Source organism: Haliaeetus albicilla, chromosome 1 (genome assembly GCF_947461875.1).
Source record: "Haliaeetus albicilla chromosome 1, bHalAlb1.1, whole genome shotgun sequence".
Lineage (NCBI taxonomy): Eukaryota > Metazoa > Chordata > Aves > Accipitriformes > Accipitridae > Haliaeetus > Haliaeetus albicilla.
This window is the reverse complement of record NC_091483.1, coordinates 21,210,314-21,230,594: the sequence shown is the minus strand read 5'-3', so window position 1 is coordinate 21,230,594 and position 20,281 is coordinate 21,210,314. Positions and strand designations below refer to the sequence as shown.

The 20,281-nt window shown below is 41.9% G+C and overlaps 1 protein-coding gene and 1 long non-coding RNA gene across 3 annotated transcripts in view; one reads left to right on the top strand and one right to left on the bottom strand.

Moving 5' to 3' along the window:
* Positions 1–6,121, top strand: part of RASGEF1B (RasGEF domain family member 1B) — a 31,729-nt gene extending 25,608 nt beyond the window's left edge. For both annotated transcript variants that reach the window (XM_069781875.1, XM_069781868.1), the window contains exons 11-14: positions 663–758; positions 1,988–2,111; positions 2,755–2,827; positions 4,040–6,121. In XM_069781875.1, coding sequence (XP_069637976.1) covers positions 663–758; positions 1,988–2,111; positions 2,755–2,827; positions 4,040–4,064 — 318 coding nt within the window. In that variant the 3' untranslated portion in view covers positions 4,065–6,121. The remainder of the gene's footprint in view (positions 1–662; positions 759–1,987; positions 2,112–2,754; positions 2,828–4,039) is intronic.
* A 3,484-nt stretch (positions 6,122–9,605) lies between these two features.
* The window catches only part of LOC138685137 (uncharacterized), a 31,632-nt gene continuing 20,956 nt past the window's right edge, over positions 9,606–20,281 (bottom strand). The window contains exon 2 of the long non-coding RNA XR_011324404.1: positions 9,606–11,075. This is a non-coding gene — a long non-coding RNA (uncharacterized lncRNA). The remainder of the gene's footprint in view (positions 11,076–20,281) is intronic.

Sequence of the window (20,281 nt, the reverse complement as noted above, 5' to 3'; positions counted from 1 at the left end):
CATTTTGAACCAGTCAATGATGAAGTTCATTTTCTTGCATGAGCTCATGGAATTGTAGTTCAAAAGACATTTGCGCTGCTAGCCCCAGATTTTCCATGCTGTGCTTTAATGTGCATCTCCCCTCATTTACCAAGCAAGTCCCTGTCAAGAGAGAGAGCTGCACTAAGATACCTTTTAGGAATTATGTGTAAGTAGGCACCTCTGAGCTCTTATGTTCTGGAATCTACAAGGAAGAATGAGAAAGTGAAAACAAGAGGGACATGACATAGAAATTAAATTAGTTAGGCATATTGTTGTTCTAAACATGCCTTATAGACACAGTTGACAAGCAGTAGAGTGCCAACAGGTACTTTAATTATGGGAGCTACATGCCAAGAAGAGTTCAAGGTAATGGAAGCAGTTTGGCACAAAGGTGGAAATACAACTATAGGGATTAGCTTACCATCCAAGGGAAGACTTTCTTTATAGAGAAACATCATGTATTTTAAAATGTAGTGAATGCAACATTTCTGTGTCATGAAAGAGAGAGAGGTATTATACAGATCTTAGCCCTTTGGTATTTTGCTTACCTTTTGTACACCTGACTTCCTTTTATTTTTCTCTGTAGAGCATTTATGTTTTGATTCAGGACCAGACTGAGAATAATGTTGTTCTTTCTTTAGATTGTAATACCTTTCTTCAGCCTCTTGATCAAAGATATTTACTTCCTCAATGAGGGTTGTGCCAATCGTCTTCCAAATGGTCATGTCAATTTTGAAGTAAGTAGAGCATTGAGTGTGTTATTGATACAGGGTCAGCCCCTGTAACAGAAAACTGAAGCAGATCATGGTTCAGCTTCCACTGAATTCTGGGAGAGCAAGATTAGACTGGAATTTGAGTGTATCTGTTAATTCTCACAGGAGCTGGGAGGTAGTCAGGAAAAAGCAGTTTTATTGAAGATGGAATGCTTCTAGAAACCCTTTCAATATTCACAATTTTTTAGTGGGGAAAAAAGTCAGAACTTTTTCCCAGTGCTCAAATTCATCTAAACATTTCAACTCACAGGTTTATTATACTTAACAACAAAATCATTCAAATTAGTATTTTAGAGCTTTTTTTTGAATTCCACGTGTGAAAGCCAAGTTCATCCTTTTTCAAGATATATATGCAGTATTTTCGTAACTGTAAGTCACAGATTGTCTCTGAAGAAACATGTGATAGAGCAGCAGTGAAGGAGTTTTGAGTCCCTTGTCTTTCAGTAGTTCTTCTGCCTCCAATTTCACGCTTGTTATCTGACAGTGTGGATTAGCCAATGATTTGTTTTCTGGTGCTTTCAAGAAGCCTGGGTCATTTGCATGAAATTACAGTGCATTTCACTTGTAGTCATTGGCTTTAATTAGCCTGGTTCTAAAGCTAGACTATGTGATTATCTGGAATGTCCTTTTACTTAAGGATTCCATGTGCACTTGAGGCATGTTAAACCTTAACTGAAAGAGTTTGTCAGTGAATGACATCAACACACTACATAGGGAATGGCATAAATTTCCAGCAAGAAAATTGAGCATTTCAGATTAACTAACTAAAATGGAGTATCTGGATTTTGAAATGTCAGTATTAAGCATCTACAGACTTTTGATATGAAAATTACTAAATATTTCACTGTGAAACAGACAAGCATGAGCATCATCGAAGTGAAAAGTTGGGCATAAGGAGAGTTATCAGCTCCTTGAAAAGAAACTGGGTGCAGATCATGATCTGCTATTTATATTCATATATTACAACAATTTTACCATGGTGGAGGAGTGGGAACGCATCCCAGTTTGAAACAGAAATGCAAAAGTTAGAAGCTGAGTTGAGTCAGATCATGTTCAATTCTAGCTTAAAAGCCAGGGAGAATCCAAGCCTTGGACTTGAAACGAAGCTCCTTCTCTCTTTTGAAAAAATGTTCAGGGTAAATTCTACTGTTTAATATGTAGCACCTCTTCTGTTTTCTCTTCTATTCTGACAGAAATTTTGGGAATTGGCAAAACAAGTCAGTGAATTTATGATGTGGAAGCAAGTGGAGTGTCCTTTTGAAAGGGATCGGAAGATTCTGCAGTACTTGCTCACTGTCCCAGTCTTCAGTGATGATGGTAAGGAGCTCTGGACTTCCTGCAGGTGTGGTGTCACTGGCTACTGCTTAGTCTCTTTCAATGTTAAGTTATTGCTTCCTCACAGGAAAGAAAGACTTTGTCCTGAGACATCTCTGTCTGGCAAGTAAAAAACGCTTCTCCTTTACAAATGAGAGAAAATAAGATATGTCTTTTTATGTGCACGTGGTCTGTGAGAATTGACATTATCCTTTTCTCTGAAATGGGATTAAAAACTGATTGGATATGTGGTCCCTGTAAATATCATCTGAAGTGTATTCATATGGACTTTCAGGATGCTTTACACTAAGGGGTGCTGCTTGAGAAAGAAAACAGGGACTTCGCTGATTGCTTACAAAGCACCATATCCCTGGGCTTAGTTCTTTCTTTTGAGTGTTTTCTTCCACTCTTGTGCTTTTGCTAGTTGTTTCCCCCCCCCCCAGGGTAGTCTTTGTTCTCATGCACTGTTTGTTAGTATTGTCTGGATGTAATTATAAGCAATGCTATACTTCCTAATGGGATTCTAGAACCCTAATCTGAGGGATGGATAATACAAGCCTGCTTCATTTAACTTCAGTCCGCTTTCTAGGGAGAGCAAATTTTAAAACGCCAGTAGGCCTAACATTGTATTTGCTTCTGATTGCAGCACTTTACTTGGCTTCCTATGAAAGTGAAGGTCCCGAGAATCACATTGAAAAGGACAGATGGAAGACGCTAAGGTTTGTGTCAGAGGTTACCCACATCAATAAATAAAGAGAATGGGATACAGAGCAAGCATCAAACAGCTATAATCAAATGGCACGCTACATGTTTCAACAGATGGGGCACAGCATCATTGTAAATCCCCCCTCCAATCTGGGACTCTTAGAAAAAAGAGAACAGTCAGTCTTTATCTTAACCCCCCTCAAGCCTTCTCTCCCTTAGGGGATGGGAATTAGAATAAGTAATTTTGTGTCTTAATTTCTTGTGTTATTCAGTGTAGGAAAAATATTTTTTAAACTTCAGAGAAATCTCTACTTCCTCACAAGTACCATACAGAGCACTCTGGTTTCCAAGCAGATGTTTTTGCAGCTATTGCATCCTTTTATGCACCTACCCTTTCAGACAGGAATGAGGCTTGCACAAAGAACACTCTGGGGCAAACACATTCATGAAACGGGTAACAATTCAGAGTCCAGGCTGGGAAAAACAAATTTAAGCAAAATCCTGGTTTTGGCTTTCTTCTACTGCTGGTTCAACATAGCCTCACCAACTCTTTCATTTTACTAATTGTGGAAGGATACATGAACCATTATGGCAGTGTTTTACTTCGTGCTTTGCCAATCAACATTTTTGGTTTGTTTTTTTAAGTTGGATTCATGGCAGCAAACAAAGCTAATCGGGTGCATAGAGGGAGACACAGAATTAAGCAGGTGTATGAATAGTCTGTGTTTTCACCCCTACGCCATCCACTTTAGTCTTAAAACTACTGATATCCCAAGGAACTGACCATTAGTTATGTGTTCTTGTCACTGTTGCAGGCAGCTGGTACATTAACACCTAAAGGTACCCACGTATATAACATCCCAACTCTTGTGATCCACTCTGCAGCACTGCAGAGAGACAACTGTATACCACAACCCTAAGGATTCTCCTCAGGCCGTGTTAGTTTTTCCTGGGATATCACAAGGGGATATAACAATTCCATCTGATAAATCCCAGTTATTTTGGGGAGAGGACAGAAAGGGAGAGTTACTCACACCAGTGCACAGACACTCCACATTGCACAGGGTGGCAAAATGGACAGACAAAGAGTCTGAACTTGAAAATCTGTGATAACGTGAACCTCAGTTTCACAGGATCCTTATCTGAGGCACTCTGAAGCTGTCTGAGAAGATTTACATCATGCTAATGATTGTCTTTACTTATTTACGTTTCCCTCTTCCTTTCAGGTCAGCGCTTCTGGGCAGAGTCTAGTGCACAAGATGGCTGCTGTGTCTGCTGTTGCTACTTTATGTGGATTACCAAGGGGCATGGCTTGGTTTATTTTTCTTAAAACCGAGTGTTATTCAAAGTGATGTCCATGCAGTCAGTTGTGATATTGTGTCAGCAAAGATGAAAGAAGTTAACTCAAGAACAAACAGGCAGCTTCTCACATCTGACAGATGAGATAAAAACACAGCCCATTCGGCTGTTATTCAGGCTTAAGTATTGATTGAGGACAGTGCTGACATAATCCTTTGAAGAGCTCAGATGCTGCCTATGAATCATTTCACACCTGGATGGAATATTTTTCCCCTTCCTTTTGCTCCAGCTTGCTGCTACAAGGACTTGCAGGGTTGCTAGTAGATTATGGAGGGGAAAAAAAAAATCACCATTCCTTTCAGTGAAACCCAAGTCTGCATTGGAGAACTTCTATTCCTAAGAAGCTGAATATAGCCAGGAACTTTGTCTGATCGGGATTACTAAGAAGGGAAAGGACTGGGCACAACAAATTGGCTGCTGGGGAAAGTTTCTCCCCACCACTGTAACGGTGGCTGTGGTTTTTTTCTTTTTCCATTATGTTTTTGAGTTGGCTGCTGGTAGGCAAACTCACTATTATTGTAAGTTATTTAAAAAATATAAAATAATAAAAATCAAGGCTGTGGTAGCAAACACACCTGCTACAAAAATACAGTAGCTATGTAGCTTGGACTATTTTACAACTTCTAGGGAGGTTTTTTCTTTCAGTTGTTTACAACTAACCACTACATGCTAAAGACCCTGTTATTTTTACTATAGAGTTTTGTTACTCTAATTTTCCATACTTGACCACCTTCTTATACTAGGTTGATCAAGCTGACTTTTCTAGAATAGTCTTTGAGAAACTGTTGTACAAACTGTGTTGAAATACAAAAACATGTTTTTATTAAGTCATTTTTATAATTGCTTTTTTTAAAAAGGGTAACAATGGAGAACACAATCCACTTTGAAATAGGAAGATGCCCAAAAGAAAAAAAGATGAGGCTTCTTTTCAAGTACAGCTGTGAACAAAACAGTCTCCCTGTGTGTTTGCTTTATGGATTATGTTTATGACTGTGAAGTAGTTCACTGTGTTACACATCTAATAAGTTTGTAGTAGCTCTGAATGCTTAGTCACTCTATTTATCCTAGGAAGAATCTGATGGGGAAAAAAAGAACCTGTAGCTGTAGAATACCCTGGATGCAAAATCACTAAGCAAAACCATATACCTGGCAAAAAAGGTATTTGCAATTATCCTGCCACTGTTATTTAAAAAAGAAAAGAAGTAAGAACAAATATATCTGTTTGTTGCACTGCATCTTTTCAGTTTTCAGGTAAGCTGGTTTTTATGTTCTGTCCATGCCTTTTCAGAGAAGTATTTAATTTTTTAATTCTGTAAGAACATGCTGAACTAACCTTCATCAACGGGGATACTGTCCTTAACTACAGCCTGTTTGTTGGTACAAGGTGCTAGAAGTCACCAAGTTACATATTCCATGAGCACCATCACGAGGGCCTTGAGCCCTGACAGTGGAGGAGGATTCCTCTCCTCTCCCATTCACTGAGTTAGGGTGGAGGAGAACGAAGAGGCTAACTTTGAAAGGAGGAGACTGCTTCTGCAGTTCATAAACTTACCTCCCAGCTTTCATCAGGTGAGGTCTTTCTCATCTTCCCTTCTACATCCTTCCACCATTGTTGAGGCTTATAGACAGGACTTAATTTATGCAAAAAGCTGGGGAAAATTGTGCATTCCTCTTCCACATCTTCTGGAAGTAGGATGATATGATAATAAGGTAAGTAAATGAGCTTCCATGATGCAATGTTTGCTATTCTTGTTAACTTGCTTTTTTACATTTTTAGTTCTAGGGAAAGCCAGAGGGTTGAACAAAGGGTTAGCTTACCTGTAAAAATAACTTCTCTCCTTCCCTCCTCCACTGTTTGACTACTAGTCTGGTTTAGAAATGGATTTGTTATTTATGCAGTTGGAATGAAGCCCTTGTAAATAAAAGGAAAAATAGCATTATGCAGCCTCGGTCCAGAGTGCGGGCTCTGTGTGTTGTCTCGTGGGCCAGCTTCTCACCAAGAAAAGGCAGCACATACCAGAGTGATTGCTACGGAGGAGGTGGCTGCTGCCTTGGCACACTAGCTGGGCAGCAGGGCTTGAAAGGGGAATGCAAACTCCCTAGCCCTGGGCAAGCCACAGACTGCTCCTGTAGGCATTAATGAACTCAATGTTTGACGTTAGAGCGATACAAGTCTTACTGTGCACTGTACCCTCTGCTCCATCACTCGGTGCAGCCACTGTGCTGAGCTTTAATTTTGAACACCCTGAGCTACTGTCAGACTGTTAAACTGTTGGCTTGGAAACAGCCGTTCACACCTATCTGTAGCAAATGAGAGAGAAAATGACCAACTCTTCTATGGCTAACCAGCTCCTGAAGGAAACATCACAAACTCCCTGAAATGAGGAGTGACAAGAACTCATTAACTCTACAAGTTGAGTGTTCAGCCAGGACTGAAAATCCCAGCTCAGTGCTGACAGATGCTCAGTGCTTAATGGGGACAGAAGCAACATCAAAGTCTCCTGTATAAATGGCTCAAACATTACTTATTTCTTTGTGGTGCACTTTCTTCTTGTGGTGCAGAGACAAAAACTGGGCCTTACGGACCCATATGAACCAACTTGTCCAAAAGAATCTAGATGTCTGGCTAAGCCCACAAGAATATCTGTCCTTATCATCCAAATATTTCCCTTTTCTCCTACTTGGGTACAGCTTCATGGCCTCATCTTGAAAAGAACAGTCAGTTGCATGCAATACTGCGCAAAAGCCTATTTACAACTGTCATCTCTAAAAGAGCAAGCAAGAACCTATGCCTCCATGTGTTTTGGGGGGGGGGTGGATTTTTTTTTTTTCTTCAGCCTTCCTTGACAGAGCTGAAACTGGTACTTGATCTAGCATTAAAAAGAACTTTTTCGGATAACATGCAAAATGTCATTCATTTTCCAAGACTTCTGTTCTGGGGAATTCTCCCTGTCACTGGGTGGCTTTCCTTGTACTAGTTGTGTGCAGCAGGACCTCTTGTGGGCTTCTTGCACTATGTCTGCTGGAAAAGAACAATCCTTTGGTAGTGTACCAGTGTCTGCTTTTTCTCTCAGCTCTTCTCTGTCTCCTCTTGGTCATGCTGAGCAGATTTTCCCCACATAAAGGGAGAGGCTAATCCCTAGAGATGCATTCCCTGCTGCATCAGACCCAGATAGCCTGCTTCTGCCAAGCAACTGTATCCTAACCTGTGCTTTATGGTCAAGAGGTCCTGTGTCATCAGCTGGTTTTTAGCTTGAGAACACAGTTGGTAAGGATTTTCAAGGGAACTAGTGTATTTACAAGGTTACTTTTGTTTGGCATCTGCCAAGATGACACTTCACAATAAAAACTGATAAAGTTCAGGGAGTTTAGAAGCAAGAGTTTAGTGCCAGAAAGTGTATTGTTTGATACCAACAAACACTGCTGTTATTCCACTGTGCTGCATTAAGCTCTTCTGGAATATGTTTTTTTCTTTCTCCTTTATTAGAAACTTTTAGCTACAGTATGATCCAAAAGGATGTCTCATTATAAGCCAAGTAAATACACTGTCCTTCTCTCATGGAGATTACTTTTCAGGAAGAAAAATGTAAAAGATAATGTGAATAAAGCAGCTGTTTTTCATCAGTTATTTATGTAGCCAAAGCAATCTGAGCACCAGTGACACTGTGGGGCAGGATTTTCTGCTTCCTGTTAGTGCTTTTCTCCCCTGCCCTGTGAAGTCTAGAGGTTGGAAGGGGAGGTGGTTCTTAGGTGGACTTCTAGCTGCAGTGGAAAGCAGCATCTGGAGCCAGTCCATTCCAGAGAGCAACAAAGAAAATGAAGCATCTGTCTTGGTATTATAGCAGGATCCTCTGTAAGCCCTGAAGTTTGATCTAGTGGTCAAAAGATGAAATAGCCTTTTCTTTATTGTCTGATAACTCAATAGCATTTACATTTGGGATGCCTCACTGCTTTTTAAATGTGTTTTTTTTTCTTGGAAGATGAAAGTTCAAGGCTGGTGATTCAGAATGGAGTGAATGATGTGGGCAAAGAAGTTCAAAGATCATTTTGTTGTCAATCAAACAGACTGACCCCATTTGTATGAATGATCCATCTATTGATAATGTTGCCTCTAACGACAGAAGTATGTTTTGAAGCTACTGTGGGAGGCATTAAAGCAACCACCTTGATACTTTGTTTTCTATTTAACCATAAAGGTATAACACATTTGGACAGCCAACACTCCTGGGCAGAGACTTTTTTATTTCTCTTTGTATGTGCAACTGCGATAGAGTGTTTACTATTTCTCTATTAATAGACAAAAACACACTAACATTTTCTTTGCTGTGTCTTTCAGAACTGGGCCATCTTCCACATTTCTAATCTTGCCAACCTACTCAAAATTGAAAGTACGGAAACAAGACAGAATACATGTGAAAAACTATGCTGCTTGCTTATTTTAACATATACAGGAGGACTTTTTTTACTAGAGGTTGGTAGAAAGTCAGAAATAATTAGGGCTGGGAGCAAGTCAGTCATTTCAGAAAGAGTTACACTTTCCTTAGACCTCCTCTTCCCTGGACAGTTCAAACAGTTGCAGTTCTGCTTTTCCATAAAAGAAGCTAGAGGAGGATCTATGGAGTAATAGAAAAGAGGATCTGGTAGGAAATGAATTGGCATCCCTTTCCTGAGACACATCACTTAATTGTAGCCAGTGGTATTGAATAGAAAGAAGTGCAAGCAAGCAAAGTTTAGGTTACAGTCGTTTGTTTGACATGCATATGTTGAACTTCAGGTTTGGTGGCAAAGAAGCTCCACTCAGAAATACCGTAGTGACTCTCTTATAAAGAGAGTCAGAGATATGCTGTATCTGCTAAACCAGGCAATAGTGATCTTTTGCTTAAAAGGAAATAACGTGAAGTTCCAACAGGAGTAACCTAGTAATATGACAGCAGAAGTTAATATAAAATCAGAGCAGTTAGTAAGGAATATACTTACCAGTGTGGTTAGGTGATAGTTTAGAAAAATAGCATGTGAAACATGAGAAGAAAAAAGTAAAGGATATGTTTATTGGGGTGCATACAACATGATGTTTCTTGCTATTGCTGCTGCCAGGGTAACAATCTACTCCGATGCTAACAATGGAGAATGTTACCATTTCCCCTTAATTTCTGTTCGCGCAAATGTATTAGTTTTTTGGTACTCATTTGTGTATGGCAGTTCAGAATCAGGCCTGGAGGAAATAGCAGGCGGTGTTCCTTGATCCCTGTGTAAGCCCAGCCGATTTGATTGATAATCAACAGAATGAGTATTCAGAGGCTGTTGGCCCCCCACTAAAATGTGCTTACAGCGTTACATATTCTCAAGCAACATCGCAGAGAACAGATCTCATTAGAAGACACAACTGGAATTCTAAGGGCTGAGCATTAAGGAGATCTGATCTGCGTATCTCTGTTTCTACAGGTTTACGGTGAAAACTTGAAACTGCAATACATGTTGAGCTGTTTTCACAAAAGACTGTAATGAAAATATACTCTGGAGCAGTATTCACAGGGTATGTCATTATTAGATTAGGTTTCAAGGAAAAATAAAGGTATGAGAACAGTGCATCACAGAGTTAATTTTTTAACAGGACAAAATTTTCCTTATAGTCCATACAAAATCAAATATTTTCATCCCAGGAGGTTGCTTTTATAATACAAAGTTTTAGGACACGGTACACCTTTTGTTGATGTGCTATTAGATACATGTTATACTTAAGAAACTGTTAGTCACCTTCTTTAGAAGGAAAGCATGCATTTATGTAAGTCCATATATATTTCTGTCTATACAAAATTTCCATTTATATAATAGAAGCATATTTCATTGGATTATTCAAATGCTGCTTTTCTTTGCAAAGAATAAAACTCTTTCCTTTTTATTACCTGCCTTGCAAAATAATATTAGTTGCATAGTGTCTTATGAAGAGCAGCAGTTGTATATTTAGCTGGTTTTCAGTAATTATTTGTGAATATGTTAGCTAGTAATGAAATTAATATATCACAGGCTTGGCTTGTTTTAAACAGCTGCTTGGCCTCAGAGACCAAAAGACAGAAAATTAACCAAGGGGAAATGAGCAAAGTAATGTAACATGAGGGAACTAGAACAATTGCTGCCAGTAACTGGGGGTACACGGAAAAGGTTTCTGTTCCCCGAGATTTTGGACAGCTGGTCTGTGAATTTATTCTGAACAAAAATTAGGTTTGTAGCTATACATCATCAAATGCTTCAGAGTATAAAGGGCTCAGTAAACTAGCCAGGCAGGAATCTTTTCTTTTCCTGTGAGTAGTGTGAAAGGCTGTGGCACTGTTAATAGGAAGAGGTCAGCACTCAGCAGCTTAAGGAACTGATCTGTGATACTGTCTGTATCCTTGGGGAAGTCGATTGAAGGTGTATTGTGTCTCCTCCCAAGTAAAGGCAAACTGGGGTTTATCCTCTTCCATTAGGGGAATCATAAAAAACATACCCTTGTCATCTGTCATGGTTTAAGCCCAAAGCACCACAAGGCTGCTCGCAGTGGGATGAGGAGGAAAAAATATAAAGAAAAGCTCATGGGTTGACACAAGGACAGGGAGGGATCACTCACCACTTATAGTCATGGGCAAAAAACAGACTCCACTTGGGGGGAAAAAAAAGTCAATTTAATTTGTTAACATTCAAATCAGAGCAGGATAATGAGAAGTAAAAAAAATAATAATCTTAAAACACCTTCCCTCCACCCCTCCCTCCTTCCTGGCTCAACTCCACTCCTGGGTTTTCTCTACCTCCTCATCCCCAGCGGTGCAGGGGGACGGGGAATGGGGGTTGTGCTCCGTTCATCACACATTGTCTCTGCTGCTCCTTTCTCCTCAGCAGGAGCGTTGTTCCAAAAGTGGGGTCGTTTACCTGGTGTGTGAAACCCAATATACACACAGAGCAGAGATATTTTATTCCAGGTATGTTTGCACAAAGATGGGGGCTAGGTGGTAAACCACAAAGCTACCACACCTCATGCCTAAACGGGCAAGCAATTTATACAGTTTAGTTTTACATATTTAGTTTCCAAAGTTCTTCCCCAAAACTATTACTGGTAGTTGCTTATCTACCACAGTTTCTATTGAGCTAAAGTTTTCCCCACTTCCAATAAAAGGTAGTGTTCTTTTATTCTGCAGCGCATGCTCAAGGAGAGTGGGGGAGTAAGACTTTTTGGTCTTGAATTGAGTCAGTGGTCGTGATCTCCCCCTGCCGCCTTTACCTTTCCCCCAGTTACTGAAGATCTTTCCTGACTTCATGGCTGTTAGCAATTATTCAACTTTCAGCGCCTCCTGGGGTAGGATGTTCCGTTCTTATCAGTCCTTTAGTTCTTTTTCAGGGGCACAGTTGTTAGCAAGGCATGCCTTGTGTATACAAAGGGTATCTTGTTTCACGAGACCTTTGTGTCCTTTTTAAGGTGGCTTAAGTACATCAGGAGGACTCCTCACACTCTTCCCCTGCTCCAGCTTGGGGTGCCTCCCACAGGAGACAGTCCTCCACAAACTTCTCCAACATGAGTCCTTCCAAGAGGCTGCAGTTCCTCAAAAACTGCTCCAGCGTGGGTCTTTTCCGTGGGCTGCAGTCCTTCAGGAACAGAGTGCTTCAGCACAGGTTTTCCCACAGAGTCACAGCCATCTTCGGGGGCATCTGAAGGCTCCAGCATGAGGTCCTCCACGGGCTGCAGGGGCATCCCCTCCTCTGGCGCACCTCCTCCCCCTCCTTCCTCACTGACCTTGGTGTCTGCATGGGTGTTTCTCTCACATTCCAATCCCCTTTCCACTGCAGGTTTCCCCTCTTAAATATGTTATCCCAGAGGCCCTGCCACCATCGCTGATGGGCTCGGCCTTGGTCAGAGGCAGGTCTGACTTGGAGCCGGGGAAGCTTCCAGCAGCTACTCACAGGAGCCACCCCTGCAGCCCCTCCCCTGCTACCAAAACCCCATCACACAAATCCAATACAACATCTAAAGCAGCCATCCATGGGTGGGCAGCTGCCTGCATTGATGTTACTACTGAGGTTATGCTCAGGACAGCAGCAGTTAGTAGAGTATTACTGTTTAATCTCCTACAATTGATTGTTAAATGCCACCTCCTGTCTGGTTTACTGACTAGCCAAACTGGGGAGTTATATGGGGAATGTGTGTGACTTGTGATCTGTCTTTTCTCAAAGTCATTAATTACTTCTGAAATACCCCGTTTGGCAGCGGATATTGAGAAACACGGGTTACTCTAGATTGCGGTACTGCAGGAGCAACCCGCAAAGTTTTCACATGGGTAGCATCTGTCCCTCTGCCTCTGAAACGCCACACCCTGCCATTGGGCAGATAGCATTGCTTGCCCACCAGCACATCGAATCCTAATACGTTTCCCTTATGAGGGCTCAAAGCCGCTTCCACAGCCGTCATTCTCTTTTCCCCAGGTAGCTAAAGTTGAGTTCGAGCTGCCCCCATCACTCCTATTGTGTTTACAGTCTTTCTTGATGGTTTGATTCCTAAGCCTTCAGCTTGCTGCTTATTTAGAACACTAATTTGGGCCTCTGTAACAATTAAGAATTCTAAACTTACCTGTCTTGGACCCACAGGGATATGTGTATAAGGTTCCTTACCAGCAGACCATTGATTGGCAAGAATTCAGCACGCAGAGTGGGCGGCCTGAACCCCAAACTGCAACTTCTAGTTAACTCTTCCAGTTCCCCTTGCAATGCCGCAAAATGGTTAAGCTTCCCTTCCTGGGGTAGGGGCTGCGGTTGCCGGTGTTTCCCTCTGGTCCCTAGTTTTCCCCTCCAGCAATTCCACCAGCCTCCGGATGCGGTTGCGGGCGGGCGGGTTCCGAGGGCTTTGTTGCTTGCGCTTAGTGGCCCCCTGAATCCTTTCTCTGAGGGACTGGACATCTATTTTTAAAGCACCTGATAGCCCTCTAATAAGGGGTCTAAGGTGGCAGGGGTCCACTGGTGCAGCCGTCAATATCCCTTGCTGCCCCCTTTCGTACATTGCCTGGACACACATGGCTTTTTTTTTGCACTCCCTCCACTAACTCCGACAATCCATCTCTCCTTGGGGTCTGCATGCCCAGCCCAATAGGCTACTCAGGACGTTATCGACTGATCACCTGCTGGTCCATCACTCAGAAACACTCCCGGTCCCCAGAAACCCCTCGCTTCATCATCACTTAATAGTATCTGATCTCGCCCTGTTAAAGAAACTCTCCACAAATACTCAGTTTTCAGTTCAGCCAGGTGGGCCCACAAAACTGCTGGGCATGCTGCAAGGGATTGGATTTCTTACTGGGACGGAGAACAGATTAGGCTTGTCTTTGGAAGCCATAAGGCAAGTAGTTAGGCAGTGTGAGATCTGTGGAATAATACAACATGCTCACAAATCCTGAGTGATGAAAGAGCGCAGGTGATGGGAGAAATGCATGTTTGGAGAAGCCCAGCCAGCAGGTTACATAGCCTCCTTTGGTTCCAGCAAGACCGGGCAGGCACTGCAGTCTCACAGTGGTACAGCTATCACCATGGTGACTAGAAGTTTTCTGCTGGGAAAACAAATAGGAGTAGCATCCTAGGAGAAAAAAATAAGTGTATCTGTCACCATGGAGTGCCACTTGAGCTAGAGTCAGATAATGAAAGTCCTTTTGAAAAAAAAACCAACATCCAAGAATGGGCTGCAGGTCACGGAGTAGACTGGGTACATCATACTCCCTATCACCTCTGGCCAGCTGGAAAGAGAATGGTACAATGGCTTACTTAAAGCCATCCCCAAGTGCTCTGGAGAAAGAATGTGTCCCAGAGGGATTTGGTCAACTTGGTTATGCTTTAGAGAAAACAAGGGAAAGGGAGCTAAACAGAGTGTGGCTGTAAAACAAAGCAAAACCGAGAAAAGCAGAAAGTTCATGCCATCTCTGGTAAAAATCTGTTTCTGCATTTTTTTCAGACTACAATTTGTTTTCTTATGCATCCATATGAGTGAGACAATTTGCCATTGGTTCTAAGCCAGTTATGCCATTGCAAATTTACCATTTGCCCATTGCTCATGAGTTTTGCTGCGTAGCTACACTATTAAGTGCTGTGTGACATGAGGATGGTGGAGTAAGCAAGTCAGGAAAGCTGATTTGTCCCTCAGGTGTGGGGAGCATCTCACCTCATCTCAGGTAGATCTGCATGGTGCTGTCACTGTTGTGCTGTTTCTAAAGATAAGGAAAGTTTTTTCTTCTAGAGTTTTCCAGATATCCCCTTCTGTCAATGTTATAGGAAGCAAAATGAGTTAATAGCTCCCAGCAGCGAGAACATGATTCCAGCTTGCCTCTCTTGAGAATTTCCACAAGAGTCTGTTTTGATTACAAAGGTTGGAACTGAAATTAATGATTTCTCTAGCAGCAAACAGGGTGGTTTTGCTGAGATGGTTTCATATGCAGTCTTGTAGGGCATTTTCTATGGCACTTTCCATGGGCTCCTCAGACTCCTTCTTTAAGTAAGATACTGGACAGTGATACCCCCTGCAGATGAGATGTGTCCTGATTTGTTGTCACAGTGCTAAGGCAGTTGTCCTCTGATAAAGCAGCTCTAAAAATATTTCTTAAGGAGGTCAGTCACTTAAGCATCACAGAAAAAGCTTGCTTGGGAGTGGCCCTCCTGCAGAAGCACTGAGTAATTGATATCTTGATTGGTGATTTAATGGGTTTTCCTTGGAGCACTCAAGAACTGCTCTCTGTTGAGACAGCCTTCCTGAGTGTTTTCCTAGGATTAGGAATATTATAATAATCTGTCTTTGGGTTTTCTTTCTGACTGTGTTATCTGGGTTCCCCCACCCACCTTCTTTTTAACGGTCAAAATATATGTCTGTGTTTTCCCTGTAGAACAGAGCTGTTCTTCCTCCTTGTCAGGTCATTCACTGGATGTGCCTCAGTTTGCCTGGAGCGATGGGATTTCCCAAGCAAGAGACTGTTGCAGAGCCTAGAGGTGCCAGCAGCCACCAAGGATGTAGTAGACACGGTAACACTGCAAGAAGGGCAAATATCCCCTCCCTTCTTTCTTACTTAGGAAGAAATGACACCTGTACTGGAGAAAACAAAATGTATCCAAGAAGAAGAGGAGGTAGGGACTGCAGGCAGATGGAGGTGGTCCAGGAAGGTTACACACACTGTCTGGAAACGCTGCCTGATGCCAAATTGTCCTGGCTGTCAGAAGGAGGAGTAAAAAGCAGTTACCTGTACCAGGCAGGACTAACTGAAGCTGCTCTTTGCAATATGGAGCATCTGTGTAACTGACATTGCTTGGGGTTGTGTTGCTTGTTCTGCAGTTCTCCAGCTCTGGGCATATTTGCATTTTGCACATTTGCAGAAGCAGCCTGCAGTCTTGGGTGCGCAGCCTGCCCTTTCCTTTAAACACCCAGGAGCAGCAGGTCCCTGAGGCTTGAGGAGGAGCGAAAAAGAGTGGCAAGGTAGAGGGGGAACAGAAATTAAAACAGATCCTTTCTGCATAGCAAAGTTTGGTTTTCCTACCACTATGCCAAGGTGTAAGAAAAAAGACCCTGCATCCCTTGTTCAGCTTGCCTTGTTCAGCTGACCACCAGATGTCCACACTGAACAGAAAACTGAACGGTAGCAGTTGGGAAAAGGAAAGGAGACCAAAGTGGCAGGGAAGGGAAGTGCAAAGGGTCCTGGAAGGGCTTATTGCCAGGCCTGGACACCCTTGAGGCAGGGATGATCCTCAGGCCTCTTTTGGCAAGCTTTCATTTCACAGACTAGGAATATATTCCCACCACCAGGGATGTTGAACTGAGATTGATCTCTTTGGAGAAAAAGGAGGAAAAAGGGAGGTTCCTCCAGTTCCAGTTGGTATAGTGTAAAAGGAACTAGGCCTTAAGCCTTATTGTTTTAAGACTATTCATATTAGACATGTAACTAATGATTAGAAATTGGTTTAGATATGATTAATAGAATGCAGGTGCTTATAAAACAATATCTATGAGCTGCTTAATTGTTCTATGAGACTCCCGCTTCACGGCTGGCTTAAAATCCAGTCAAGCTGAATCAACAGAGGAAGGATGATACATCTTAGACCTAAGACATGGGAGTAAGTGATTAACTTTAGAACAAGGTAAATTAATGAAATAACCTGAGTAGTTTCTTTAGAAATTCATAGGTACCTTTGAAGTGTAAGAAGATAAGTGATGATGGTGACCGGAGACCTTCTGCCTATGACCACCAATCTCAGAAGAACCGAGACATGAGAATGGAGAATGGATGAGATAAGATGATGAATGATTATGATACGAGAACAGAAAATCAGCTGGAAAATTACAGAGACTTTGGCTGGAAAATTACAGCGACTTTGGATTGGGACAACGGGTGGCAAAAGGGTATATAAGGTTTGGAAACTTTTGGAAGTGTGCCATTCACTGCGGTGGTGGCCCAAGTCTGAGTTGTGAATAAAGCAAACCTAGAGAAACCCACGTTTGAAAATTCTTTAACGTGTAGGATGTGGCAGTGGTATGCTTTTGGTATCAGTGTTAGGGAGCACGGCTATGGTTATTTAACCTGGCTGCTCAAAGGTGGGTGCCTGTCTTGTCCGGTTAGGATGGCAGAGTGCAGAGGGGAGTAGTGCCCTGGAGGTGCTCGGGCTCTTTGGTGGAATAGGAAGCCACTAAGGACTTGGACTGACACAGCCCTGTCAAGTCCACACAGCAAATGTGGCCGGTGCAGTTCCAGCAGTGTGGTGCCCAGGCTGGGGAGTAGCTGGTGCCAGTGTCTTGGCACTGTGCTCCCCGGTCTTCTAGTTTTGGAGTTAACCTCCACCTCAGAGCTTTTGTGTGTGCGCATGCACACACACACACGTTTAACAAATCTTCTAAATAAACTGCTTGAAGAGAGGATAAAAAGTAATTTAATTATTACAATATTAAATAAACTTCCATCTATAGTGTTGTAAGAAATGCTGTCAAGTCTGATGAATTAAAGAAGCAGACAATTCCTTCACACTTTGTCACTTAGAAATTTCCAGTTAAAATGTGGGGGTTTTTCTGTTTGTGCTGTTTCTGCTTAGGTGACCTCCTGTAGGATACAGATAGCTGGCTGTGTATCCCCATAGGTCAAACAAGACACTTTTAGCTTATATTCCTCTCACTTTTTACTGTTCTTTTTTTCTTTTAGGCTAACAGAGGGCTGTCACACCACAGAGGAAGAAAAACCATGCATGGTCATAAGCAAGAGTCAGTTTTCCTAGATCAAAGGAAATGAGCTGGTCAGCAGTGAAGAAAACTGACGTGATAAGTATGCAATCATATAAAGAAGCCATAGAAGGAACTATACATGTAATTAAAGACAGAAAAATGTGTGCCTGCACAACACGCTTAGATTTGTGATCTTACCATCTGAGGAAACTGTGCAATCTCCCTAAATTCTGCTGGCCTTTTCTTCAGATGTAGTACAGTTATATTCCTTATGAGCCAGAACTTGTGGCTTCTATATACTTCTGTCTCACTCACAGACACCTCAAATGCTCCTTTGTCATGTGCAAGACCTACCTCCAATTCTTGCTCCCCTTTCTTTTGGTCCCTATAATTAAATTTTATCTTTCCATGCTGTCTTATTAGGCTTGGGATTTTCTTCTTTTCTTTAAGGTGCGATCCTGCAGTGCCCTGGTCACATTAACCACATAAGGGCACCAAGCTACATGTGTGACATTGTACACCGAGTTCAGAGCACCATGTGCTCAAATACCTTGCTGGATCAAGTTAGGGCAGATCCATTTACAGAGCTCAGCTGCCTCCCACTTTCTTTTCATTTTAGTTTATCCCTCAGCTTCCTCTACGAATCTCAGGGATGCTTTTCTCACAACATGGAAATAAAACTAGCACTCTTGAGGCACTGTGTATTTTTAACTGTTGCTTATAAATGCTTCAGGGCAGGCAATGTATGGTGTATTGTCTCTGCTCTGTACTAAGCCACCTGATCACATACAGTTTGTGTCCATTTATTTTCTTAGAAACATGAACACAAAAGAGACTGTGCCACTCAAGGGAGCATGGAAAAGCTGAAGGAAGAATTTGAACAGCAAAGAGAGTACTGTAGAATATCTTCTGAGATAGAGAAGTGGTAGTCATTGTGTACTTACTGAAGAGAAGAAAGAAGTAGTTGTTCCCAAGGTCTTTATAAGGTATTAATGTGAAAGTAATGTGGAGCAAACAGCTTCTATGGTAGTGTGTATGGTAGTGTGGTTCCTGGCTCTGTTCCTATTTGGAGCCTCAGTGAGCCAGTTCTTTTGCTTAAAATAATGTACAGCCTGAAGTATCTCACTGATTCAGACCCTAGGAAACCTCATAACCATGGTCACAGGATTCAGAAATCAAGTAGCCAGTTGTCTCTACAACCACCTCTGTGTGACTTTGCTGTATGATGTCAATCTCATTTTGCTTAGAGGGTTTAGTAGAATCAAGATATGTTCTCTGCCACAGCAAGTGGTCATGAGTAGTGATGTCCTATGTTACAAAACTAATAGCTAGTTGCCTTGAACATGTTCTTGTAGCATTTGTATTAGATTGCTACTGTTAAGGTCACACAGTGGATTTAGACAGGCTACAGTTGTATTGTTATAAAGTTGTATCTTCCAGGTTGCTATAGGAGAAATGGCACAGGCAGTTGTAACTGGGCTCACATTAGTTTCTGGTGTAGTGGTTAGATTAAAATTTATAATACATCTATAACTGAAAAACATTAGCAAGATACAACCTCCCTGGGAAGCTTTGACTTAGACTGGGTGCTGGGTCAAATCTTGACCTCGTAGAAGTCATCAAGACAATATTTATTCCATAATGCTAATCTTCTGTTTATCATTTTCTTTTTACTTCCAGTGCCAAATACAATACAGTTTTGAAGTATCATAAAACTGGTATTACAATATTTTCAAATTGAAATTTCAATTTTGAAAGGCTGGCCAGGGATAGAAATTAGTAATTTTGGCCTCTTGAAGGACATTCAGAACATAGAAAATGCCATCTGTCCATAGCACCACAGGAGAATTTTTAGTTCAGAGTCCCTGTTGATGATAGATGTTTTACAGGAGCCTGAAACTTGCCCAGTGAGCTAAAGAGCACAGGGCAGTAGCACCAACCCTCCTGACCCCAGCTAGATGATCAGCTTGCCTATGCAGCTATGAGAACTTGGAGCCTTTCTTCAGCTTGCCTTAACACTGCACAGGCAGTTGAGGTCCATGGCTCTTTTGTGGGTTTTGTTACTTTTTAACTTAGCCATTTGTCTCAAATGCATGACTTGACAGAGTATCCCAGGTGAGAACTCGATGTGATGTAAAAATGAGATCCAGGTCAAAACTAGGAAAGGTATGCATGCAAAAAGTAACAACAGAAGCAGGATGCTTCAGAATGTGATAGTTGAACTAGAAAAAAGGTGTGCCTTTTTATGTGTGCTAAATCTTGATTGCATCCTAATACCAGAGTAGAATAGCTACTGTATCTCTTTCCATTAAAAGCCTTTTGAGTTTGCCTGAGTCTTGCTGCCATGAATATACACAACTTGTATTCAGTTTTGGTTTTGAGATCTTCTTCATCTGCGGTGGGGGAGGACAGCAAGTGGGAACTGATCTAGATCTAGACTCAGTGTGTAGAAGGCCAGCTCAAAGGGCTCTACACATATTTTTTTTTATATATATATATATATACACACACACACACACACACACACACATATAAGTGGTTCAGATCAAAGCGGGTGGTGCTATTCCTGACAACTAATAGCACTATTTTCAGCCTGAATGATTGCATATGGCCCAGGCAGAAGCTCTTTAACATACCAGCACAGCCTCTTTAGGTGCCCTCTATCGCTTTGATCAGGCTGCCTCCATTCACAGCCCATACCTGAGGGGATAGCAGCTGACTTTGGGCTGATGCTCTGTGTCCCACAAAGATGGGCAAGGAGCAGTTCAGGAGTTTGGTGCTGACTCTCAATGCAATGAAAAAAGCAGAAGAGCCAGCAAAGGTGAAAAAATTATTTGTGTGAGGTGGAGCTCTGTTGCAGTTCATTTCTTTCCTAGATCTTGCACTGCCCCAGCTTACACTATTCATCCTA